The 18,368-nt window shown below is 47.6% G+C and overlaps 1 protein-coding gene across 2 annotated transcripts; it reads right to left on the reverse strand.

Moving 5' to 3' along the window:
• Window positions 1–2,300: 2,300 nt before the first annotated feature.
• On the reverse strand, window positions 2,301–17,590 carry LOC308597324 (interleukin-31 receptor subunit alpha-like). 2 transcript variants are annotated; one of them, XM_081213218.1, is made up of 6 exons: window positions 17,558–17,590; window positions 11,460–11,548; window positions 10,303–10,420; window positions 7,990–8,201; window positions 5,273–5,427; window positions 2,301–4,081 (listed from the first exon to the last, which is right to left on the reverse strand). In XM_081213218.1, the coding sequence occupies exons 2-6, from the start codon at window positions 11,527–11,529 to the stop codon at window positions 3,911–3,913; spliced, it is 726 nt and encodes a 241-aa protein (XP_081069344.1). In that variant the 5' UTR covers window positions 11,530–11,548; window positions 17,558–17,590; the 3' UTR covers window positions 2,301–3,910. The 2 variants fall into 2 exon arrangements, with proteins under 2 accessions (XP_081069344.1, XP_081069343.1); XM_081213217.1 differs by lacking the exon at window positions 17,558–17,590 and adding an exon at window positions 13,481–14,071.
• Window positions 17,591–18,368: the final 778 nt, after the last annotated feature.

The raw sequence follows: 18,368 nt of genomic DNA on the forward strand, positions 1-18,368 counted from the left end.
GTCTGGAAACTAAGCCTTATGAGGAGCACTTGAAGGAGCTGGGTATGTTTAGCCTGGAAAAGAGGAGCATGAGAGGAGATATGATAGCCATCTTCAAATATCTTAAGGGCCATCACATGGAAGAGGGAGCATGCTTGTTTTATCCTGCTCTGGAGGGTAGGACTCGAACCAATGGCTTCAAGTTACAAGAAAGGAGATTCCAACTAAACATTCATAAAAACTTTCTAACAGTAAGAGCTGTTTGGAAGCGGAACAAACTCCCTTGGGAGGTGGTGGAGTCTCCTTCCTTGGAGGTTTGTAAACAGAGGTTTGCATCTGTCATGGATGCTTTAGTTGAGATTCCTGCATTTCAGGGAGTTGAATTACAGAAGAAGAAGAAGAAGAAGAAGAAGAAGAAGAAGAAGAAGAAGAAGAAGAAGAAGAAGAAGAGGAGGAGGAGGAGGAGGAGGAGGAGGAGGAGGAGGAGGAAGAGGAAGAAGAAGAAGAAATTTATACCCCCACCCATCTGGCTGGGCTTCCCCAGCCACTCTGGGCGGCTTCCACCAAAATATTAAAATACCGTAATGCATCAAACATTAAAAGCTTCCCTAAACAGGGCTGCCTTCAGATGTTTTCTAAAAATCTGGTAGTTGTTCTCTTTGACATCTGGTGGGGGGGGGGGTGTTACTACCAAGAAGGCCCTCTGCCTGGTTCCCTGTAACTTGACTTCTCGCAGTGAGGGAACCGCCAGAAGGCCCTCGGCGCTGGACCTCACTAGAACAATGTGGGTGGAGACTCTCCTTCAGATATACTGGGTCCCTTCCATCTCTAAGATTCTGTGATTCTGTGAATATAAGTAGTGTAGCAGCACACCCAGCTTTATGGCAGAGGCTTCATGGAGCTCGAGGAATGCAAGGGAATCATTCATTGCTCGAGTGGTTGATAGCAGCTTGCCTGATGTTTGGGGGAAAGACACTGAGATGGAGATTGAGGACAGCAAAGTTTAAGCTGTGTCAGATAGGGAGGGGTAGCGGGAATGCCCTCCAGGAGGTTTCCTGAAAATGAATATGGTGTGTGACTTCGTGCTAGCACTAAGGGAAAGGCTATGGCTAAGGAGCCTAATGTGCTCTGGTTAAAATTGTGGAAAAACTTGCTCGGAGAGAAGCAGTATGTTACAAAGACCCTGTGCCTTCTGCTCCCCTCTCCGCTGAAGAGGGGGATGATGTCCCAGCTTTTTCACTAAGAAGCTGTATCCAGCATTAAGGCATGAGCAGTAAAGCTGTTTTGCGGGAAGTGTAATTGCTTCCACTTGTGTTGTAGCAACCAGCAGTATCAGTTGCCAGAGGGGCAAGGTGACATTTCCCAAAGTGTAGATGAATTAGCTAATGTCTTTTAAAATATTAAATATTGCCCTTGAGTCACAAGACCAATTTTATTTTTCTTGGCAGGGGACACAAGGGATGTACTAAACTCAATGTTTTTTTTCCTTTTCTTTTCTTATTGTATTCAATCGAATGAATATCATATTAATTTCTGGTGCTTTATCTTCTTTGGAGTGGTGTGTTCAAGATTTGCTAAACCATCTGCAGTGCCAAATGGCTGGGCAGTAAATCCTGCCAAAGTTCAATGACAGGCAATAGAAGTTGAGGTTTCTAGGCATGACATGGTCAGGTAAAAAGTATACAGCTCTTTGAAGGAACGAATACCTGCAAGATAGCAGACAGGTGTTGTGTATCATGCATTGAAGCCACAAAATGCATTAATGGATTACTGGAATAGTAAATCCAAATTGTGAGTCACCCAAATCCCATAGGACCCCTATGCTGGAAGATGCATTCCAGCTGCCAAACAACAGGCAGATTGGAAAGGTATTCCCTGTGGAAGAGCAAAAGGCAGGATAATGGGTGCTTCTCCAGTACTTTGAGTGTGAAAAGTGCACCCGGCTGTATGGTTGCCAACACAAGCCTCAAAAGGTTCTACACTGGTGCCCCGCAAGACGAATGCCTCGCAAGACGAAAAACCCGCTAGACGAAAGGGTTTTCTGTTTTTCAATGCGCTTCGCAAGACGAATTTCCCTATGGGCTTGCTTTGCAAGACGAAAACGTCTTGCGAGTCTTGCGATTTTTTTCGCTCCCCCCCTTTTTCTAAGCCGCTAATAGCCTTTAAGCCGCTAAGCCACTAAGCCTTTAATAGCCGCTAAACCGCTAATAGCGCTAATCCGCTAAGCCGCTAATAGGGTTGCTTTGCAAGACGAAAAAACCGCTAGACGAAGAGACTCGCGGAACGGATTATTTTCGTCTTGCGAGGCACCACTGTATAGGGATGGATTGATGTGCCTTGATTGAAGGAGTGATAGGCACAGCTCCTACTCCTACTGACACTTATGGAAAATAGCCCCAAGATCTGGGTGGACCCTGGAACGAGTTGCAAGTTCTCAGGGTTGTGATAGACTCCAACTACCAAGGAGAAGTAAAAATGGTGCTTCAGACCCTGTGGGAATTACCCTACCAAGCAGGGGAAAGGTTGGTTCAGCTGGAGAAAGCTGCCTACAGTGTCAGTTGAACAGAGAGACCCTAACCCTATGGAAAAACAAAGGGTTTGGGCTCAAAAGGAGCTTCTGTTTGGTGACAGGAGCCCTCTAGCTAACTGCAGGCAGCTGAAGTGCTGAGCCTGGCCGAGACAGCTACTAGTACAATGTTGGTGCAAAGCGAAGATGTGCCCAGAATTGTGCCTAACTGATATCAGTTCGCTGACTAATAGGCTGCCACCCGAGAGGATTGTGGCAGTCGCAGTTATCATGGTCCTAAGCTTCCTCTACTGACTATATCCATCCAACTATCTGTAAGACCTGGGTACAGTGGTACCTCAGGTTACATACGCTTCAGGTTACAGACTCCGCTAACCCAGAAATAGTGCTTCAGGTTAAGAACTTTGCTTCAGGATGAGAACAGAAATCGGGCTCCGGCGGCGCGGTAGCAGCGGGAGGCCCCATTAGCTAAAGTGGTGCTTCAGGTTAAGAACAGTTTCAGGTTAAGTACGGACCTCTGGAATGAATTAAGTACTTAACCTGAGGTACCACTGTATTTGTCCTAGACAAAGTGACATATGCTGCTTTGTGTATAAAGACACTTGCTTGTTTGTAAAAAAGCCATCTCTTTGGTATGGTGTTCATCCCACATACGCAAAGGTTAGGAAACCTGCCAGGCTGCTTTACTGTAAGGCTACACTTTTCTTTAATAAAGCATTAGAACTGATCATTCCAATGTTTTTGACATCATTCTTTGGTATCCCTACACAAAACCACTCCCACGAACCCTCGTTTGGGCCTGTGGTTCAGAACAATATCCACCGGTTATATTGCAATGCTGAATGATAGATATAGCTAGTAGATAAATGTATAGCAGTGTGAGATAGCCTCTCCTGAGAAATAGTGCCATTTTTCGCTTCTCAGTACGAGTCACATGAGATGTGAATGAACATCTGTGCCAGTCCCAAATCCCAGTTATTATTTAGTAATTCCACTCAGTTCAGCTGGACCTTGGTTGAAGGACTAATAGTTATGCACAAGATATTACTAGATGGTGTCTGCCCAACCTCATAGAAGAGAATGCCACAACCTCCCTGTAGGAAGTTTCATAGAAGATAAAAAGTTGGGTCACTTCTCCAGAACTGCCACCTAGGTCTTCCATTCAGTGATATGGATCTGTTCCCATCCTAAATGAATATGGTTTTCACGCATCACACTTAAACAGGGTAGGCACTGGATTGTGAAATGTAAGACATACACACTGTAAGCATTCATTGTGGATCCCCTAGAGATGGAATGAGTCTTGGTTATATAATTTAGAAAAACAAACTATTAACATGAATTATTTTTTGTTTGTTTTTTTAGATCTGCCAACTTAAAACTTAACAGAAGCATCAAACTGTATCAGCATTTTTGCTCGCCTTGTCCTTTCGTTGTTCCCATTTTTTTGGTACTCCACTCACTCCAAAACTTCGAGTCATCATGAGCGCACCGAACATCAACAGTATAGGTTGTACAATCCCACAGATTAGTGAGTTCAATTGTTGCGCTGTCTTCTTCCATGAAGTAATCTTTCTGGAAATTGGACAGAATAACAGTTTTCCTTCAAAGAACACAGCAAATATCATAGGAGGCAAAATATAAATACTGTGCTCTCTCTTGCTATCACTTGCATCCATATTCTTACATTCCTCACCCCACACCCCAAGTGTGGCTCAGATGGTAAATTCTGCTTGCCCAAAATTGGCATGCATTCTTGGCTCCTTCAATAAAATAACTGCTTACCAAAAGACAGCACACACACACACACACACACACACACACACTCTCTTATGGCAAGTACATGGAGAATGGAGAATGTGGAAATGGAAAAGGTTCAGAAAAGGGCAACCCAATTTATTAAGTGGATGGAGAAACTCTCCTTTGAGGAAAAGTTAAAGCATTTGGCACTTCTTAGTTTAGAGAAAAGGCAAGTAAGAAGAGATGTGATGAAAGTGAATGTTCCAGCCAAAAGTTGGAAGATTCAAGACAGAGAAAAGGAAAGGGAAAGGGAAAGGGAGAGGGAAGGGAAGGGTAGGAACTATGGAACTCGCTGCTACAGGCAGTATGTCTCAGAATATCTGTTGCAGTGATTCACAAGTTGGGAGGGTAGTGTGGCATTCAAGTTCTGTTTTGGGACTTCCCATAGGCTTCTGGTTGATGGACTACTCTGAGAAGGAGGATACTGGACTGGGTGGGCCCCTTTGGCCTCATCCAGCAGAGCCCCTCTCATGTTCTTAGCTACTGTATTCTTACTCTTCTCACAAAAACTGACTTATCTGCCTTTCACCTGGAACTCCAAGAAGGACTTATTCACCAGGAATCAGAATAACAAAATGTCACAAAGGACCTGGGGATGTGGCAGTCATGCCCTTGACTGACTTTGAAGCTGTGAGACACCAGACAAAATAGGGGCACAATTGACAGCTTAAGAATACAGTCAGAATGTCACCCAGATAAGGATGAGCATCTACATTCCACTACCTCGGTAAACTACTAGCTGATACTACGAGGATCAGACTGAGAAGTTGAGGCCAACATGGACAACAACACCGTGTGGTGGCCTTCCATGCTGTTTTTGAGATGAGTGTGGGAAGTGTTCTAACTGTGTGTGCAGAATGAGGCAAACAATTTTATGATAGAATACATAAAAAGATTCATTAGAGGTCTTGCCCACTGTCTGTAGTTATATGAGCTGGAAAAATTGCTACTCACAATTCAACTTACCATGCCCTTTTCCTTTATGGATTTATAACGAATTTGGCACCTCGTATTGTTCTCGGCACTTAGAGGCATTTCAGATTTTTTCCAATTAACTCTTAGCTTTGGCGGCATCCCTGGAACTGTTTCTATTTTAGTTATATGAGGAGGATCAGCCTTCACTGGAATTGAGAAAGAAAGCTCTCATGCTTTCAATGCTAACGATTTTACAACCAATCCTACCGGAATGGAATGGAGAGTGGGGTAGGCTGCACACTTGAATCCCATTGCAGAATTTATATTTCATTTCTAAGCACAGCTATAAAATGATAATTAATTTACTTATTTTCGATGGAGGGGGACTGATGAACCAGATCAATGTGATGCAACGCTAGTGTTTTCATTAAACGTTTTTTTGCTTGCGGAGAGGTTCAACAGGCAGTCTTATAGCTGATTAGCTGTAATATATTGTAATATATTGAAGTGAATAAAATGAAGCAGGGGGATTGGAAGTGCTTTTACCTTTGCTGTTAAGATTACGGTGTTCTCTGTTTGTTGTGGTTTTAAGCAGTTTTAAATGTTGTAAGCACTGAACTGTGGCTAATATAGGCCACACCTCATTTATGTGGGGTTTACGTTCTGGGCCTCTGCATCCGTCAGCAAAATGCACATAAATGGAGAGTCCTAATGGCTTGCAAGGAGACTCTCTTCTGGCTCTGGGGAGGGTCTACATGCGAGCCAGGAGGACTCTCCAGAGTGCTCCCCACTTCTGGGTTCTGGGCACCATGTGTGTGTGCGGTCACACAAAGAGCATACACAAATGGGGCACTGCTTGCAGTGGCGTAGCGTGAGTTGTCAGCACCCGGGACAAGGCAAGTAATTTGCGCCCCCTAACCCGGGGCAAGGCAAGTAATTTGCGCCCCCCCTAACCCCTAACCTGCCGCATCAGGTGATCTGAGGCGAGTTGCCGCTGGCGCTGCCGCCCAAACGACACCGCTTGCCCGGAGGAGGAGGGGGGCAGAGAGGCGAGGAAAATGCAACATGGCCCAGCAGCTGCAGCAGCAGCGGCGGAGGCGGGGCTGTGAGGAGGGGCTGCCTGGTGCGTCCTCCGCGGCCCTGACGCGCAGGGACCGTGGCGAGCGCTGAGAGCCACTGCCTGCCGGACGCCTTCAGCCCGGACGCGCGCACAGCTTGTCGGTTCCGCGAGACATGCGGCTCTGCTACAGCCTGCGCCCGAGGCTCTTCGGCGACTCCGGAGGCAGTGAGCGCGCCCCCCCCCAGATGTTGCGGCCGGCCCCCCTTGCACCCCCATGCTACACCACTGACTACTTGTACATCTAATACAAATATTGCCTCTCTAGGGTCTGAGGCAAAGGTCTTCTACATCATTTGCTACCTGATCCTTCCACAGGAGATCTGAAGGATCAAGCCTGGGACCTGCATACCAAATATGTACTCTGTCACCAATCTAATGACTTTCCAAGACAAAACCATTTGACCTTCAACAAGCTGATACTCTAGTGTAAGATGTGCCATCACAAAACGTCACTAACCAAAGCCAGAGTACATATTGAACCGCTAATCCTAACAGCCATACAGCAGGTATTGCAGTCACCATGAGTTCTGAGGCTGTCCAATCACAGAGATCTCAGCCATCTGTCATGGATGCTTTAGCAGAGTGTCCTGCGTTGCAGGGGGTTGGACTAGATAACCCTTGGGTCCCTTCCAACTCTAAGATTCTATGAATGTTGGAATTTCCCACTCATTCAAGTTGGGGGGTTGGAATTGGCTTGACACCTTGATTGCGTAGCGGAAAACCTCATTAGTTTTCTGTGCCCTTCTACCTTCAGCCTCCCTCCTTGTATCCTACCCTCTAGCAGTTTTAAGAGCTGTTTGAAAGGCCTTATGCATACATCAGAGCTGGACTACAAAACAGTTTTTTTAATTCAGGAAAAAAATAACCACGCCAAGTAGACATGAAAGTGACAAGTAGGCTTGCCTCCTTCAAAAGGCAACTGATTTGTACTGCTAAGGGAAGAAGCGAGATAATGTGGAAATGTAGCTATGCATTATATTATGGCACTGCTTATGAGCCATATTGCAGGAAACTATGGACCACTTAGAAACAAAAAGCTGAATTTGTCCAAAGTGGTAATGCATATAAATGAAATCACGGAAAGATTTCCAAGAGATGAAGCCTTTCAAAATCCACATAGGAATGTGGATTTATGCAAAATAGAATTCTTCAGCAGGGTGCTGTCAGTGTACCAGAGAGACTGGGCTGGTACCCTAAATGTTCCTGGTAACTTAAGAGTATTAAAGTATTAATGCCTGCTGCCTCCTTCTCAAAGCCTAGGAAGCTTCTGCTCTGCTTATGGAGGGAGGTGCAATGCTCCAAGGGGGTCCAAGAGCCCTTCTACCATCTTCCTTAAGCCCACTCGGCTTTGGTAAGGAGGCAGCAGGGCTCCAGTATCCTGTCAGAGGCCTGGCAACTCCTTCCCAAAGCCCAGGAAGCTTCTTCCCAGCTTAGAGAGGGAGGCACAACATTCATGCACATGGCGTTGTCCTGTCCCAATCACACTTGGAAGCTGGCACCTCTGGCGCTAAATGTTATCCTACGAAAATGTTCACTGCATGCCACTGGAATTCTTTTATCTCTGCAGTAGCAAAAGATGTATTGCATAAGAACTGGTTGTTCAAATACAGTCTATGTTTCTCATATTTTAAATTGCTTATGAACTTACAAATTGTTACAGAAATTATGCAAACAGGCTCTGAGGTTGCTTTCCCCAAGCTATTTCTTGCCGTCACCTGGACACGATATTCCCGAGCAGAAATTGGTTGATTGTATATTGTACACAAAGCACTTTTGGTTGAGCAGCTTAGTATCTTATCGCCTACTAATGTCGAAGGCCGTTTCATTGAACAGTTTTCTTCCTGATTCGGTGCTAACATCCTGTTTGTGAAAAATGCAGGCGGTGGGAAAAAGAAGAAAATTAGTAAATATTTTTTGGGGAAGAAGTGGTTAAGAAGCTCACTTTAGAATCAAATCCAGGACTAAAATATGTTGAGCACAATTTAGAAAAGAACAGTAAAAGGTGAATTATGCTTTTAATAATGACAACCGAAAGTTGAGAACATTCAAGTGCCACAGATTTCAACAGAAGAAATTTAAAGCATGGGTTTTTCCTCCCATAGAAATTAATAGGATGAAAATATCCTGCAGCCAACCTAGATGCAATACAAAATTCTTGATTAAGATCTTACATGCGTATTTATTTTATTTTATTTTAAAAAATATCTTTGTATGCATTGGTAACCACACAAAGCTACTTTGAAGATTAAAAAAAAGTGTTCTGGGACAGTAAGTTAAACTTTTTCCTCTCTTACCCCTCTCCCACAGAGCTATTAGTTCTACAGGTGAAAAATCAGACATGGGTGGGAGTTAATTTAGATCAAAGAAAGGGCAAAGGAGAAAATGATAAACTTGCTCTCCCAGTAGCCATCTAAGGCTGCTAACCTGAGAGAGGGCGTGCTAAAAAAGAAAAAGAAAACAACCCTATGGGAGATCTACATCACAGATGTCCCATGTATCGTCTGAAGTCTCGTTAGGCCTGGGTCACCACCATAAAAGTGCCCAGCTGTATACCAGCCAGAAAACCCAACGTCCCTACCACTCACCCTGCTAAGGACATGGAGGTACCTTGTGCTTAGCAGCTGGAGCTGAGTATTGCCTCTTACTGCATCTTCCTGACCACATATCCCCAATTAAAAACAAAAATTATTATTTGCATTGTCAGTGTGGAAACACTACGGATAGTAATAAAGTTCTAGGCTGGATATAGTCAAGGGTTTTTATAAGCAGTACAGGTGGCAAAGAGAGAAGCACAATTCCTTTCCCTATAGATATGAGTTAAGGCTGTACCACCATTGTCATTTGTCAAGCACATATGGCCGTTTTTGGAAGCCTTATTACAAACAAACAAGCCTCAGAACAAAAGCTGACTTTGAGATACATATGGAACAAATATTATTTCTTTCCCACTCTGAAAAAAATGTTATCGCAGTGAATAGATATTGAAAAGAATACAGTGAATGCACATGGATGAAGACTTTTTGTGGGCTGTATCCATCCTTTGTTATAACTACAGACCCATTGAAATTAATAGACATAAATGGATAGATATATGACACATATGAGTGCAAAGAGGGGCAGAAAGTAAAACTTTATGGTACAGGCCACCCCCAAGCCCTGCCAAGCTTGTGGATGGGATTCCAAGGGTCTTGGTCCTCAACCATGGTATGTGCTCCTTTGGAGAATTGAATGTGTAGCAGAGACTGTCATAGCTTTAATAAATATGATTTATTCACATATTAACACCAGAGTTTGGAAGGAAGGAGTGCAGCACTTGAGCCCAAGGCATCTCTCCCAGCCTGCTTTCAGCCAACCTGCCCAAGATGGATCTCAGTCTTTTCCCCCCTCACCCTTCTTCTTCCCAGCACACCTTGCTCTTTTCCTGTCACCTCTCTCACACACAGTTACGCTGGCAGCCTTTGTCTGCCCAGGCCCAAGGATTCCTCTTAGATGGGTAGTCAACACTCTGCCATGTTAACAGTTTTGCTCTTCACTAGCTTGGCCAGGCTGACTGCATAAACCAGCATAGGAATTCTTTGTCTAACGCAGTTCTGCAGCTTGTATTTTCATTCATATCTCAAATAATCAAAATCCTACCATTTATAGGGTTTAGGGCAGTCCCTGCCTAAACTTCCAGCTATATATAGATATATCTATATATATCTATATATATCTATATATATATATCTATATATATCTATATATATAGATAGCTGTTGTAGAGGTATTTTTTAGCAGGTTGTATGGCTTTATTCCTCTTAATCTCACAGTATTTCTGAAAATTTAATTATATTGGTGTACAACCCTGGAATTCATTTTTGGATAAAATGCATTTTGTGTTCTGCCACATCCCCCATGGAAGCCATTTTGTACTGTGCCACAACATACCCATAGCAACCACTTCGTGACTCTTAGCACTTACTGTTTAGTGAGAGTATAGACTGTTTCAGGGTCCCTATCATATGTCCAGACGCAAGTAAGAGTTGAACCACTTTTGTAATAAAATAAGCAGACAATAATTTCAGGAGGCGGGGGAGGAGCTGCAAGCAAGAAAGGTAAAACAACAGATTTCTCAGGCATTTGAATGACCAGTTTCGTTTGGTAAAAAGACTTTAAACTACTTGGCATCAGTAAAATCTTACAATTTATATCTTTTAAAATATTACCCCCACTAGGATCCCATCTGCGTAAATACTGTCAAAAAATTTCAAGTATCATCATCTATTTTTAAAGAACAATCATTTAGATCAGATATACTAACAGCAAAACACATAACAACACAGTAGTGATGGAAAAATGAACAAAGAAGGGTTCTACCTCGTCCCTTTAACAGATTCATGTGTTGTCTACCACCCCTCAGACTTGACATACATGTTTTTTCTTTAAAAAGTAATTCTTATTAAAGATTTTCTTGGTTTACAAAAGTATGTGCATTGTCTCTTTTTTCAGGTTGTAAAGTCTTTTCTACAGATCAGTTACATTTGTTATGAGACATTAGTGTTGAGTACAGTATAAGGTTGGGGAAGAAGTGGGGGGCAGGGGTGATGGTGAAATTTATATTTTATTTTTTGGGGGGTATGTGTGGGGTTTTGTGTCAGCATCAACTGGATAACATGTTTTAATTCCCCACATAGTTTTTCATAATATGGCATCTTTTGACTTTTTGCCATTATACAATGACTGTGGAGCCAGTTTAGACTTCATACATTTGACAGCTTTCTTTGTGCCACTCGGGCCAAACTAGACTCAGCACTAAACAAGTCAGTGGGAATCACATCAGTGTGCGTTTTTCTTTTTGAAAAGCAGATATGGTTTTGGAGAGCAGCACACAAGGAATGCTCACTCCCAACTGTGGTATCAACAGCTTGCCTAAACCACCTATTTGGCCCTAGGAGGAAGTTCTCTTATTTGGGGTTTAGTCCAGTTAAATTAGATGTTTTAAACTGTTTATAGTGTATATAGATCGCCCACCTTCATTCAAGTCAGCAGGAGGAAGTTGATATTATTGATTTCAATAAAAAAAATTCTGTAGGCTTAGGATTGCAGTCTAATAATAAGTGCAGAAAAGGTTCAACTTACCTAGGGAACAGAATCCACAAGGCATGATCAAGATCCAAAGTGAGGCTTGGAAGATTTTATTTAGAATCATTGTGTGGGCGCAGAAAACACTGTAACAAAATTAAGATTGTTTTCTCCGTTCAGGTCTGGAGCACTCCTGAATTATATAGTACAGGCATCATTCCTCCCCCCCCCCCTTACACATGTTTCACTTGCGCATGACCACAAGTCTGCACCGTACCGGGAAAGGAAGGAAGGAAGGAAGGAAGGAAGGAAGGAAGGAAGGAAGGAAGGAAGGATAAACTCATACCAGGAAATGGCAGGTGAGAGCTGGAGAGTCCTTGTGGCTTACAAGAAGACCCTCCCCAGAGCCCAAAGAAGCACCAGTATGGGTGGGAGGAAGCCTTGAAAAGACCTAAAAGAGCTAAATTTCCAAAGGAACCAGAAACCATCATTCTACTATTACTTCACACATTTCAGAGTTGACTCCTGAAAATAGATTTCAGAGCTGATTTTTTTTTGCTCTTTTGTTTTTTGAGAGTCCTATTGCTGTAACACAGAACTTGTGAAGCAGGCTTCCTCTTTATTGGGGTCAAATGATTTAGAAAAAACCCGCAAACCACAAAGCAATATTGCCACCAGTGCCACTCCCCACAATCTCAGTGCTCATAGCCAGTTTTTCAACAGTAATGCATGTATAGTATAGTATAGTATAGTATAGTATAGTATAGTATAGTATAGTATAGTATAGTATAGTATAGTATAGTATAGTATAGTATAGTATAGTATACAGTGGTGCCTTGCAAGACGAAAATAATCCGTTCTACGATTCTCTTCATCTAGCGGTTTTTTTGTCTTGCGAAGCAACACTATTAGCGGATTAGCGCTATTAGCGGTTTAGCGGCTATTAAAGGCTTAGCGGATTAGCGGCTAAAAGGCTATTAGCGGCTTAGCGGCTTAGAATAAGGGGGGGGAGCGAAAAAAATCACAAGACTCGCAAGACATTTTCGTCTTGCGAAGCAAGCCCATAGGGAAATTCATCTTGTGAAGCGCATTGAAAAACGGAAAACCCTTTCGTCTAGCGGGTTTTTCGTCTTGCGAGGCATTCGTCTTGCGGGGCACCACTGTAGTCTAGTCTAGTCCCTGGGATCGTAGTGGTTATAGTGGTTGTTCCCTCACCTGTTGCTATTTAGCTGCCACATCCCATTGGCCCCTGCTGCCTATGTTAGACGACGTTAGTAGGATCTACTATGAAACGTAGTTCTTGACAAATGATGCACACTTCTTTCCAACTCTCTTTCCAGGATATAGCTCAGTTGGTAGAAGTTGAGACTCTGAATCTCAGAGTGATGGGTTTGAGCCCCACGTTGAGCAAAAGATTCCCTCAAAGTTTCTGTCTGAACATAACATTACAGTTTAAAATAAGCTTTCTTTTTGCTCCCTCGGGAAGCACTGGGGCAAGAAAAAAGTATCCGCTGCCAACACTGCCCTACATTTGGCACCTGCATGGATGCAGGAGTTGCTAGGAGGAGGCATACAACATGCCATCCTTAAGGACTCTACTCCAGATTTGTTAAATCCATTATGGGGAATGGAAAAATCAGGTTGCTACCTCCGTGTATAGGGCAGTATATAAATTTACTAAATAATAATAATATTTTTTTCAGCTCATTGTTAATTCATGAGTCAATTGCTTCCATTCTATGATGTTCACTATTTGTAGGAATAATAGAATCATAGAATTGTAGAGTTCATCTAGTCCAATCCCCTGCAATACAGGAATCTCAGCTAAAATGGCCATCCAAGCTCTGCTTAAGAACCTCCAAGGAAGGAGAGTCCACAACCTTCTGAGGGAGACTTCTCCACCGTTGAACAGCTCTTACTGTCAGAAAGGTTTTCCTGAGGTTTTGTCAGAATCTCCTTTCTTGTAACTTGCAGGATTTACTTTTTTCTTTTCTTTTATACTATCTAATGCAAAAAAACCCCAACCCCTTATAATTAGAGAAATCCCAATCCAGGACTAAAAACTGAATGAAGCTTACTTTTGGTTACTCCAAGCTTTGATCATGACAATCATGAGGTGGTGAAAGGCATCCTTTTGTTGCTGTTGTTAAAAAATCAGTCAGGAACACTTCACCTACTGCAAAGCTTCAACAGACTTACCAGTAGAACTTGACCTACTATCTGCCTACTCCTGGTAGAAGACAAATTCCAGTGTGGAACAGGCTGCCTACACATCCCCCCTTCAAGGCAACTTTGCTTTGTTAAGGGTTGCCGGGAACTGGGATAAACTTCAGTGCCCAAAATTCTTAGGTGGGAAATATGTTCTTCAAATGTACTTTAAAGATATTGCACATCAAGTTGAGAGTTATTGAAAGATAAACAACATGTGCACATGGGTCAGACCAAAACCCTTTAAAGCCACACCTGTCCAAAAGTTCTTAAAGATAATTTATGTCCTGTTTTGAGGGTCTGGGGGTCAGGAATCCGAAGTTGTGAAGGACGAAACGAAGCATCTTCTCTACCATAGCTGTCAACGTTTCCCTGTTTTTTAAAGGAAATTCCCTTATTCTGAATAGGATTCCTTGCAAGAAAAAAGAAAAGTTGACAGCTATGTTCTCTACCCAATGGATCTTACAAGTCGTCCACTGGAACTGTTAATATCAACAGCACAAAGCAAACAAAAAACCCCGCTGAGTTTGGGCACTGTGAAAACAGCCTTAGAAAGAAAGAAAGAAAGAAAGAAAGAAAGAAAGAAAGAAAGAAAGAAAGAAAGAAATCTGGGGAAGTGCAGGAGGCGGGGGTGGGAAGAAGTGTACAGTGGTGCCTCGCAAGACGAAATTAATTCGTTCCGCAATTCTCTTCGTCTTGCGGGTTTTTCGTCTTGCGATGCACGGTTTCCCATAGGAATGCATTGAAAATCAATTAATGCGTTCCTAGGGAAACCACCTTCAGGCCAGGTCCGGGGACAGTCTGTCCCCGGACCTCTTCTGAAGGCTGGGGGGGGGGGGACAAGGGCTTTTCATCCCATCCCCAGCATTTTAAAAAACCCTGGGACAGCGGAGGAGATCCGCTGTCCGGGGGATCTTAAAATGCTGGCGGGCGGCATTTTAAAATCGCCCCGGACAGCGGAGGACTTCTCCGCTGTCCGGGGCGATTTAAAAGCCCCTGGGAAGGCAGGCAGGGGGGAGCAAAGACTTTCGCCCCCTGCCCGCCTTCAGAAGGTGTTCCCACCCCCCGCCCGGCTTCGCAGCAGCGCTACGAAGCCCGGCAGCTGGGGCAGCTGTTCCCGCGCCCCTCCCCCCTTCGGAACATCGTTCCGAAGTGGGGCGGCTGGGGCAGCTGTTCCCGCCCCCCTCCCCCCTTCGGAACATCGTTCCGAAGTGGGGCGGATGGGGCAGCTGTTCCCGCCCCACCTCCCCCCTTCGGAACAGCGTTCCGAAGTGGGGCGGCTGGGGCAGCTGTTCCCGCCCCACCTCCCCCCTTCGGAACATCGTTCCGAAGTGGGGCGGCTGGGGCAGCTGTTCCCGCCCCCCCTCCCCCCTTCGGAACATCGTTCCGAAGTGGGGCGGATGGGGCAGCTGTTCCCGCCCCACCTCCCCCCTTCGGAACATCGTTCCGAAGTGGGGCGGATGGGGCAGCTGTTCCCGCCCCACCTCCCCCCTTCGGAACATCGTTCCGAAGTGGGGCGGATGGGGCAGCTGTTCCCGCCCCACCTCCCCCCTTCGGAACATCGTTCCGAAGTGGGGCGGCTGGGGCAGCTGTTCCCGCCCCACCTCCCCCCTTCGGAACATCGTTCCGAAGTGGGGCGGCTGGGGCAGCTGTTCCCGCCCCACCTCCCCCCTTCGGAACATCGTTCCGAAGTGGGGCGGCTGGGGCAGCTGTTCCCGCCCCACCTCCCCCCTTCGGAACAGCGTTCCGAAGTGGGGCGGCTGGGGCAGCTGTTCCCGCCCCACCTCCCCCCTTCGGAACAGCGTTCCGAAGTGGGGCGGCTGGGGCAGCTGTTCCCGCCCCACCTCCCCCCTTCGGAACATCGTTCCGAAGTGGGGCGGCTGGGGCAGCTGTTCCCGCCCCACCTCCCCCCTTCGGAACATCGTTCCGAAGTGGGGCGGATGGGGCAGCTGTTCCCGCCCCACCTCCCCCCTTCGGAACATCGTTCCGAAGTGGGGCGGATGGGGCAGCTGTTCCCGCCCCACCTCCCCCCTTCGGAACATCGTTCCGAAGTGGGGCGGATGGGGCAGCTGTTCCCGCCCCACCTCCCCCCTTCGGAACATCGTTCCGAAGTGGGGCGGCTGGGGCAGCTGTTCCCGCCCCACCTCCCCCCTTCGGAACATCGTTCCGAAGTGGGGCGGCTGGGGCAGCTGTTCCCGCCCCACCTCCCCCCTTCGGAACATCGTTCCGAAGTGGGGCGGCTGGGGCAGCTGTTCCCGCCCCACCTCCCCCCTTCGGAACATCGTTCCGAAGTGGGGCGGCTGGGGCAGCTGTTCCCGCCCCACCTCCCCCCTTCGGAACAGCGTTCCGAAGTGGGGCGGCTGGGGCAGCTGTTCCCGCCCCACCTCCCCCCTTCGGAACATCGTTCCGAAGTGGGGCGGCTGGGGCAGCTGTTCCCGCCCCACCTCCCCCCTTCGGAACATCGTTCCGAAGTGGGGCGGCTGGGGCAGCTGTTCCCGCCCCACCTCCCCCCTTCGGAACATCGTTCCGAAGTGGGGCGGCTGGGGCAGCTGTTCCCGCCCCCCTCCCCCCTTCGGAACATCGTTCCGAAGTGGGGCGGCTGGGGCGGCTGTTCCCGCCAGCCCTCCCCCCTTCGGAACATCGTTCCGAAGTGGGGCGGCTGGGGCGGCTGTTCCCGCCCCCCCTCCCCCCTTCGGAACATCGTTCCGAAGTGGGGCGGCTGGGGCGGCTGTTCCCGCCCGCCCTCCCCCCTTCGGAACATCGTTCCGAAGTGGGGCGGCTGGGGCGGCTGTTCCCGCCCCACCTCCCCCCTTCGGAACATCGTTCCGAAGTGGGGCGGCTGGGGCGGCTGTTCCCGCCCCCCCTCCCCCCTTCGGAACATCGTTCCGAAGTGGGGCGGCTGGGGCGGCTGTTCCCGCCCCCCCTCCCCCCTTCGGAACATCGTTCCGAAGGGGGGCGGCTGGGGCGGCTGTTCCCGCCCCCCCTCCCCACTTCGGAACATCGTTCCGAAGTGGGGCGGCTGGGGCAGATGTTCCCGCCCCCCGCTTCGGAACAGCGTTTTAAAATGCTGGGGGTCGGCAGCGAACGCTCCCGACCCCCAGCATTTTAAAACCTCCCCGGGACAGAGACTTCTCTGCTGTCCCTTGGAGATTTTAAAATGCTGGGGGTCGGCAGCGAACGCTTCGCTCCCGCCCGCCAGCATTTTAAGATCGCCCGGGGCAGGTGGGGGGAAGGCAGGCGGGGGGAGCAAAGACTTTTGCCCCCCGCCGGCCTTCAGAAGAGGTCCTCTTCTGAAGGCCGGCTGTGGGCGAAAGTCTTTGCTCCCGACCGCCAGCATTTCCCTATGGGCTTTCGTCTTGCGATGCAAGCCCATAGGGAAATTCGTCTTGCGAAGCGCCTCCAAAACAGAAAACCCTTTCGTCTTGCGGGTTTTCCGTCTTGCGAGGCATTCGTCTTGCGGGGTACCACTGTACAATGACGGGGAGTGGGAGAATGAAAAAGGAAATGTGGCGCTCGAAGCCAAAGGACTCTTGATGGCGTAAGTTGAGTAAAAAGCTGCCATTGTGCAATAAAAGATGATGAAGAAGAAGAGTTTGGATTTGATATCCCGCCTTTCACTCCCCTTCAGGAGTCTCAAAGCGGCTAACATTCTCCTTTCCCTTCCTCCCCCACAACAAACACTCTGTGAGGTGAGTGGGGCTGAGAGACTTCAGAGAAGTGTGACTGGCCCAAGGTCACCCAGCAGCTGCAGGTGGAGGAGCGGAGACGCGAACCCGGTTCCCCAGATTACGAGACTACCGCTCTTAACCACTACACCACACTGGCTCCTGCAGGAAAGGAAGAAAGGGAAGTGAGAGGAGCATCTTTTCGGTTGCAACAACTGCCTAGAAGCAAGGCAGGGAAGGGTCAGTCGAGCCAGGGAAAGGAGTGTGTGAAGAGGGGGAAACCTTGGGGCACAGTCCACTCACTGCTCCTGGGGCTCCCCTACTTCCTCAAGCTACAGCAGCCTGCCACGTGGTCCACTCACTTGGGGCACAGTCCACTCACTGCTCCTGGGGCTCCCCTACTTCCTCAAGCTACAGCAGCCTGCCACGTGGTCCACTCACTTGGGGCACAGTCCACTCACTGCTCCTGGGGCTCCCCTACTTCCTCAAGCTACAGCAGCCTGCCACGTGGTCCACTCACTTGGGGCACAGTCCACTCACTGCTCCTGGGGCTCCCCTACTTCCTCAAGCTACAGCAGCCTGCCACGTGGTCCACTCACTTGGGGCACAGTCCACTCACTGCTCCTGGGGCTCCCCTACTTCCTCAAGCTACAGCAGCCTGCCACGTGGTCCACTCACTTGGGGCACAGTCCACTCACTGCTCCTGGGGCTCCCCTACTTCCTCAAGCTACAGCAGCCTGCCACGTGGTCCACTCACTTGGGGCACAGTCCACTCACTGCTCCTGGGGCTCCCCTACTTCCTCAAGCTACAGCAGCCTGCCACGTGGTCCACTCACTTGGGGCACAGTCCACTCACTGCTCCTGGGGCTCCCCTACTTCCTCAAGCTACAGCAGCCTGCCACGTGGTCTCTGCCAGAGGCTGAGGCTGAGCTTTATATGTCTTCCCTGCCCACCATGTTCCTTCTCTCCCTCTAGGTGGGCCTCATCGGCCTCCAAACTGGGAGAATAGTTGCAGAGACTTCCAGTTCTAACCCACGCAGAGCCCAGCTGAAATTATTGAAAAGCATTAAAAATGTACTCAATGAACTGAGGT

The sequence above is a fragment of the Podarcis bocagei genome (genome assembly GCF_964188305.1).
Source record: "Podarcis bocagei genome assembly, chromosome: 11".
Taxonomy (NCBI): Eukaryota; Metazoa; Chordata; class Lepidosauria; order Squamata; family Lacertidae; genus Podarcis; species Podarcis bocagei.

What these genes read in the sequence shown, in the direction of transcription:
- LOC308597324 (XM_081213217.1), bottom strand. Translation starts at nt 13,515, where the DNA reads ATGATTGTCATGATCAAAGCTTGGAGTAACCAAAA. An exon ending in TTGTGGATTCTGTTCCCTAG is followed by an intron (nt 10,421 to 11,459) that starts GTAAGTTGAACC and finishes TCTTGCTTGCAG; the next exon opens with CTCCTCCCCCGCCTCCTGAA. An exon ending in GTCTATACTCTCACTAAACA is followed by an intron (nt 8,202 to 10,302) that starts GTAAGTGCTAAG and finishes TTTCACAAACAG; the next exon opens with GATGTTAGCACCGAATCAGG.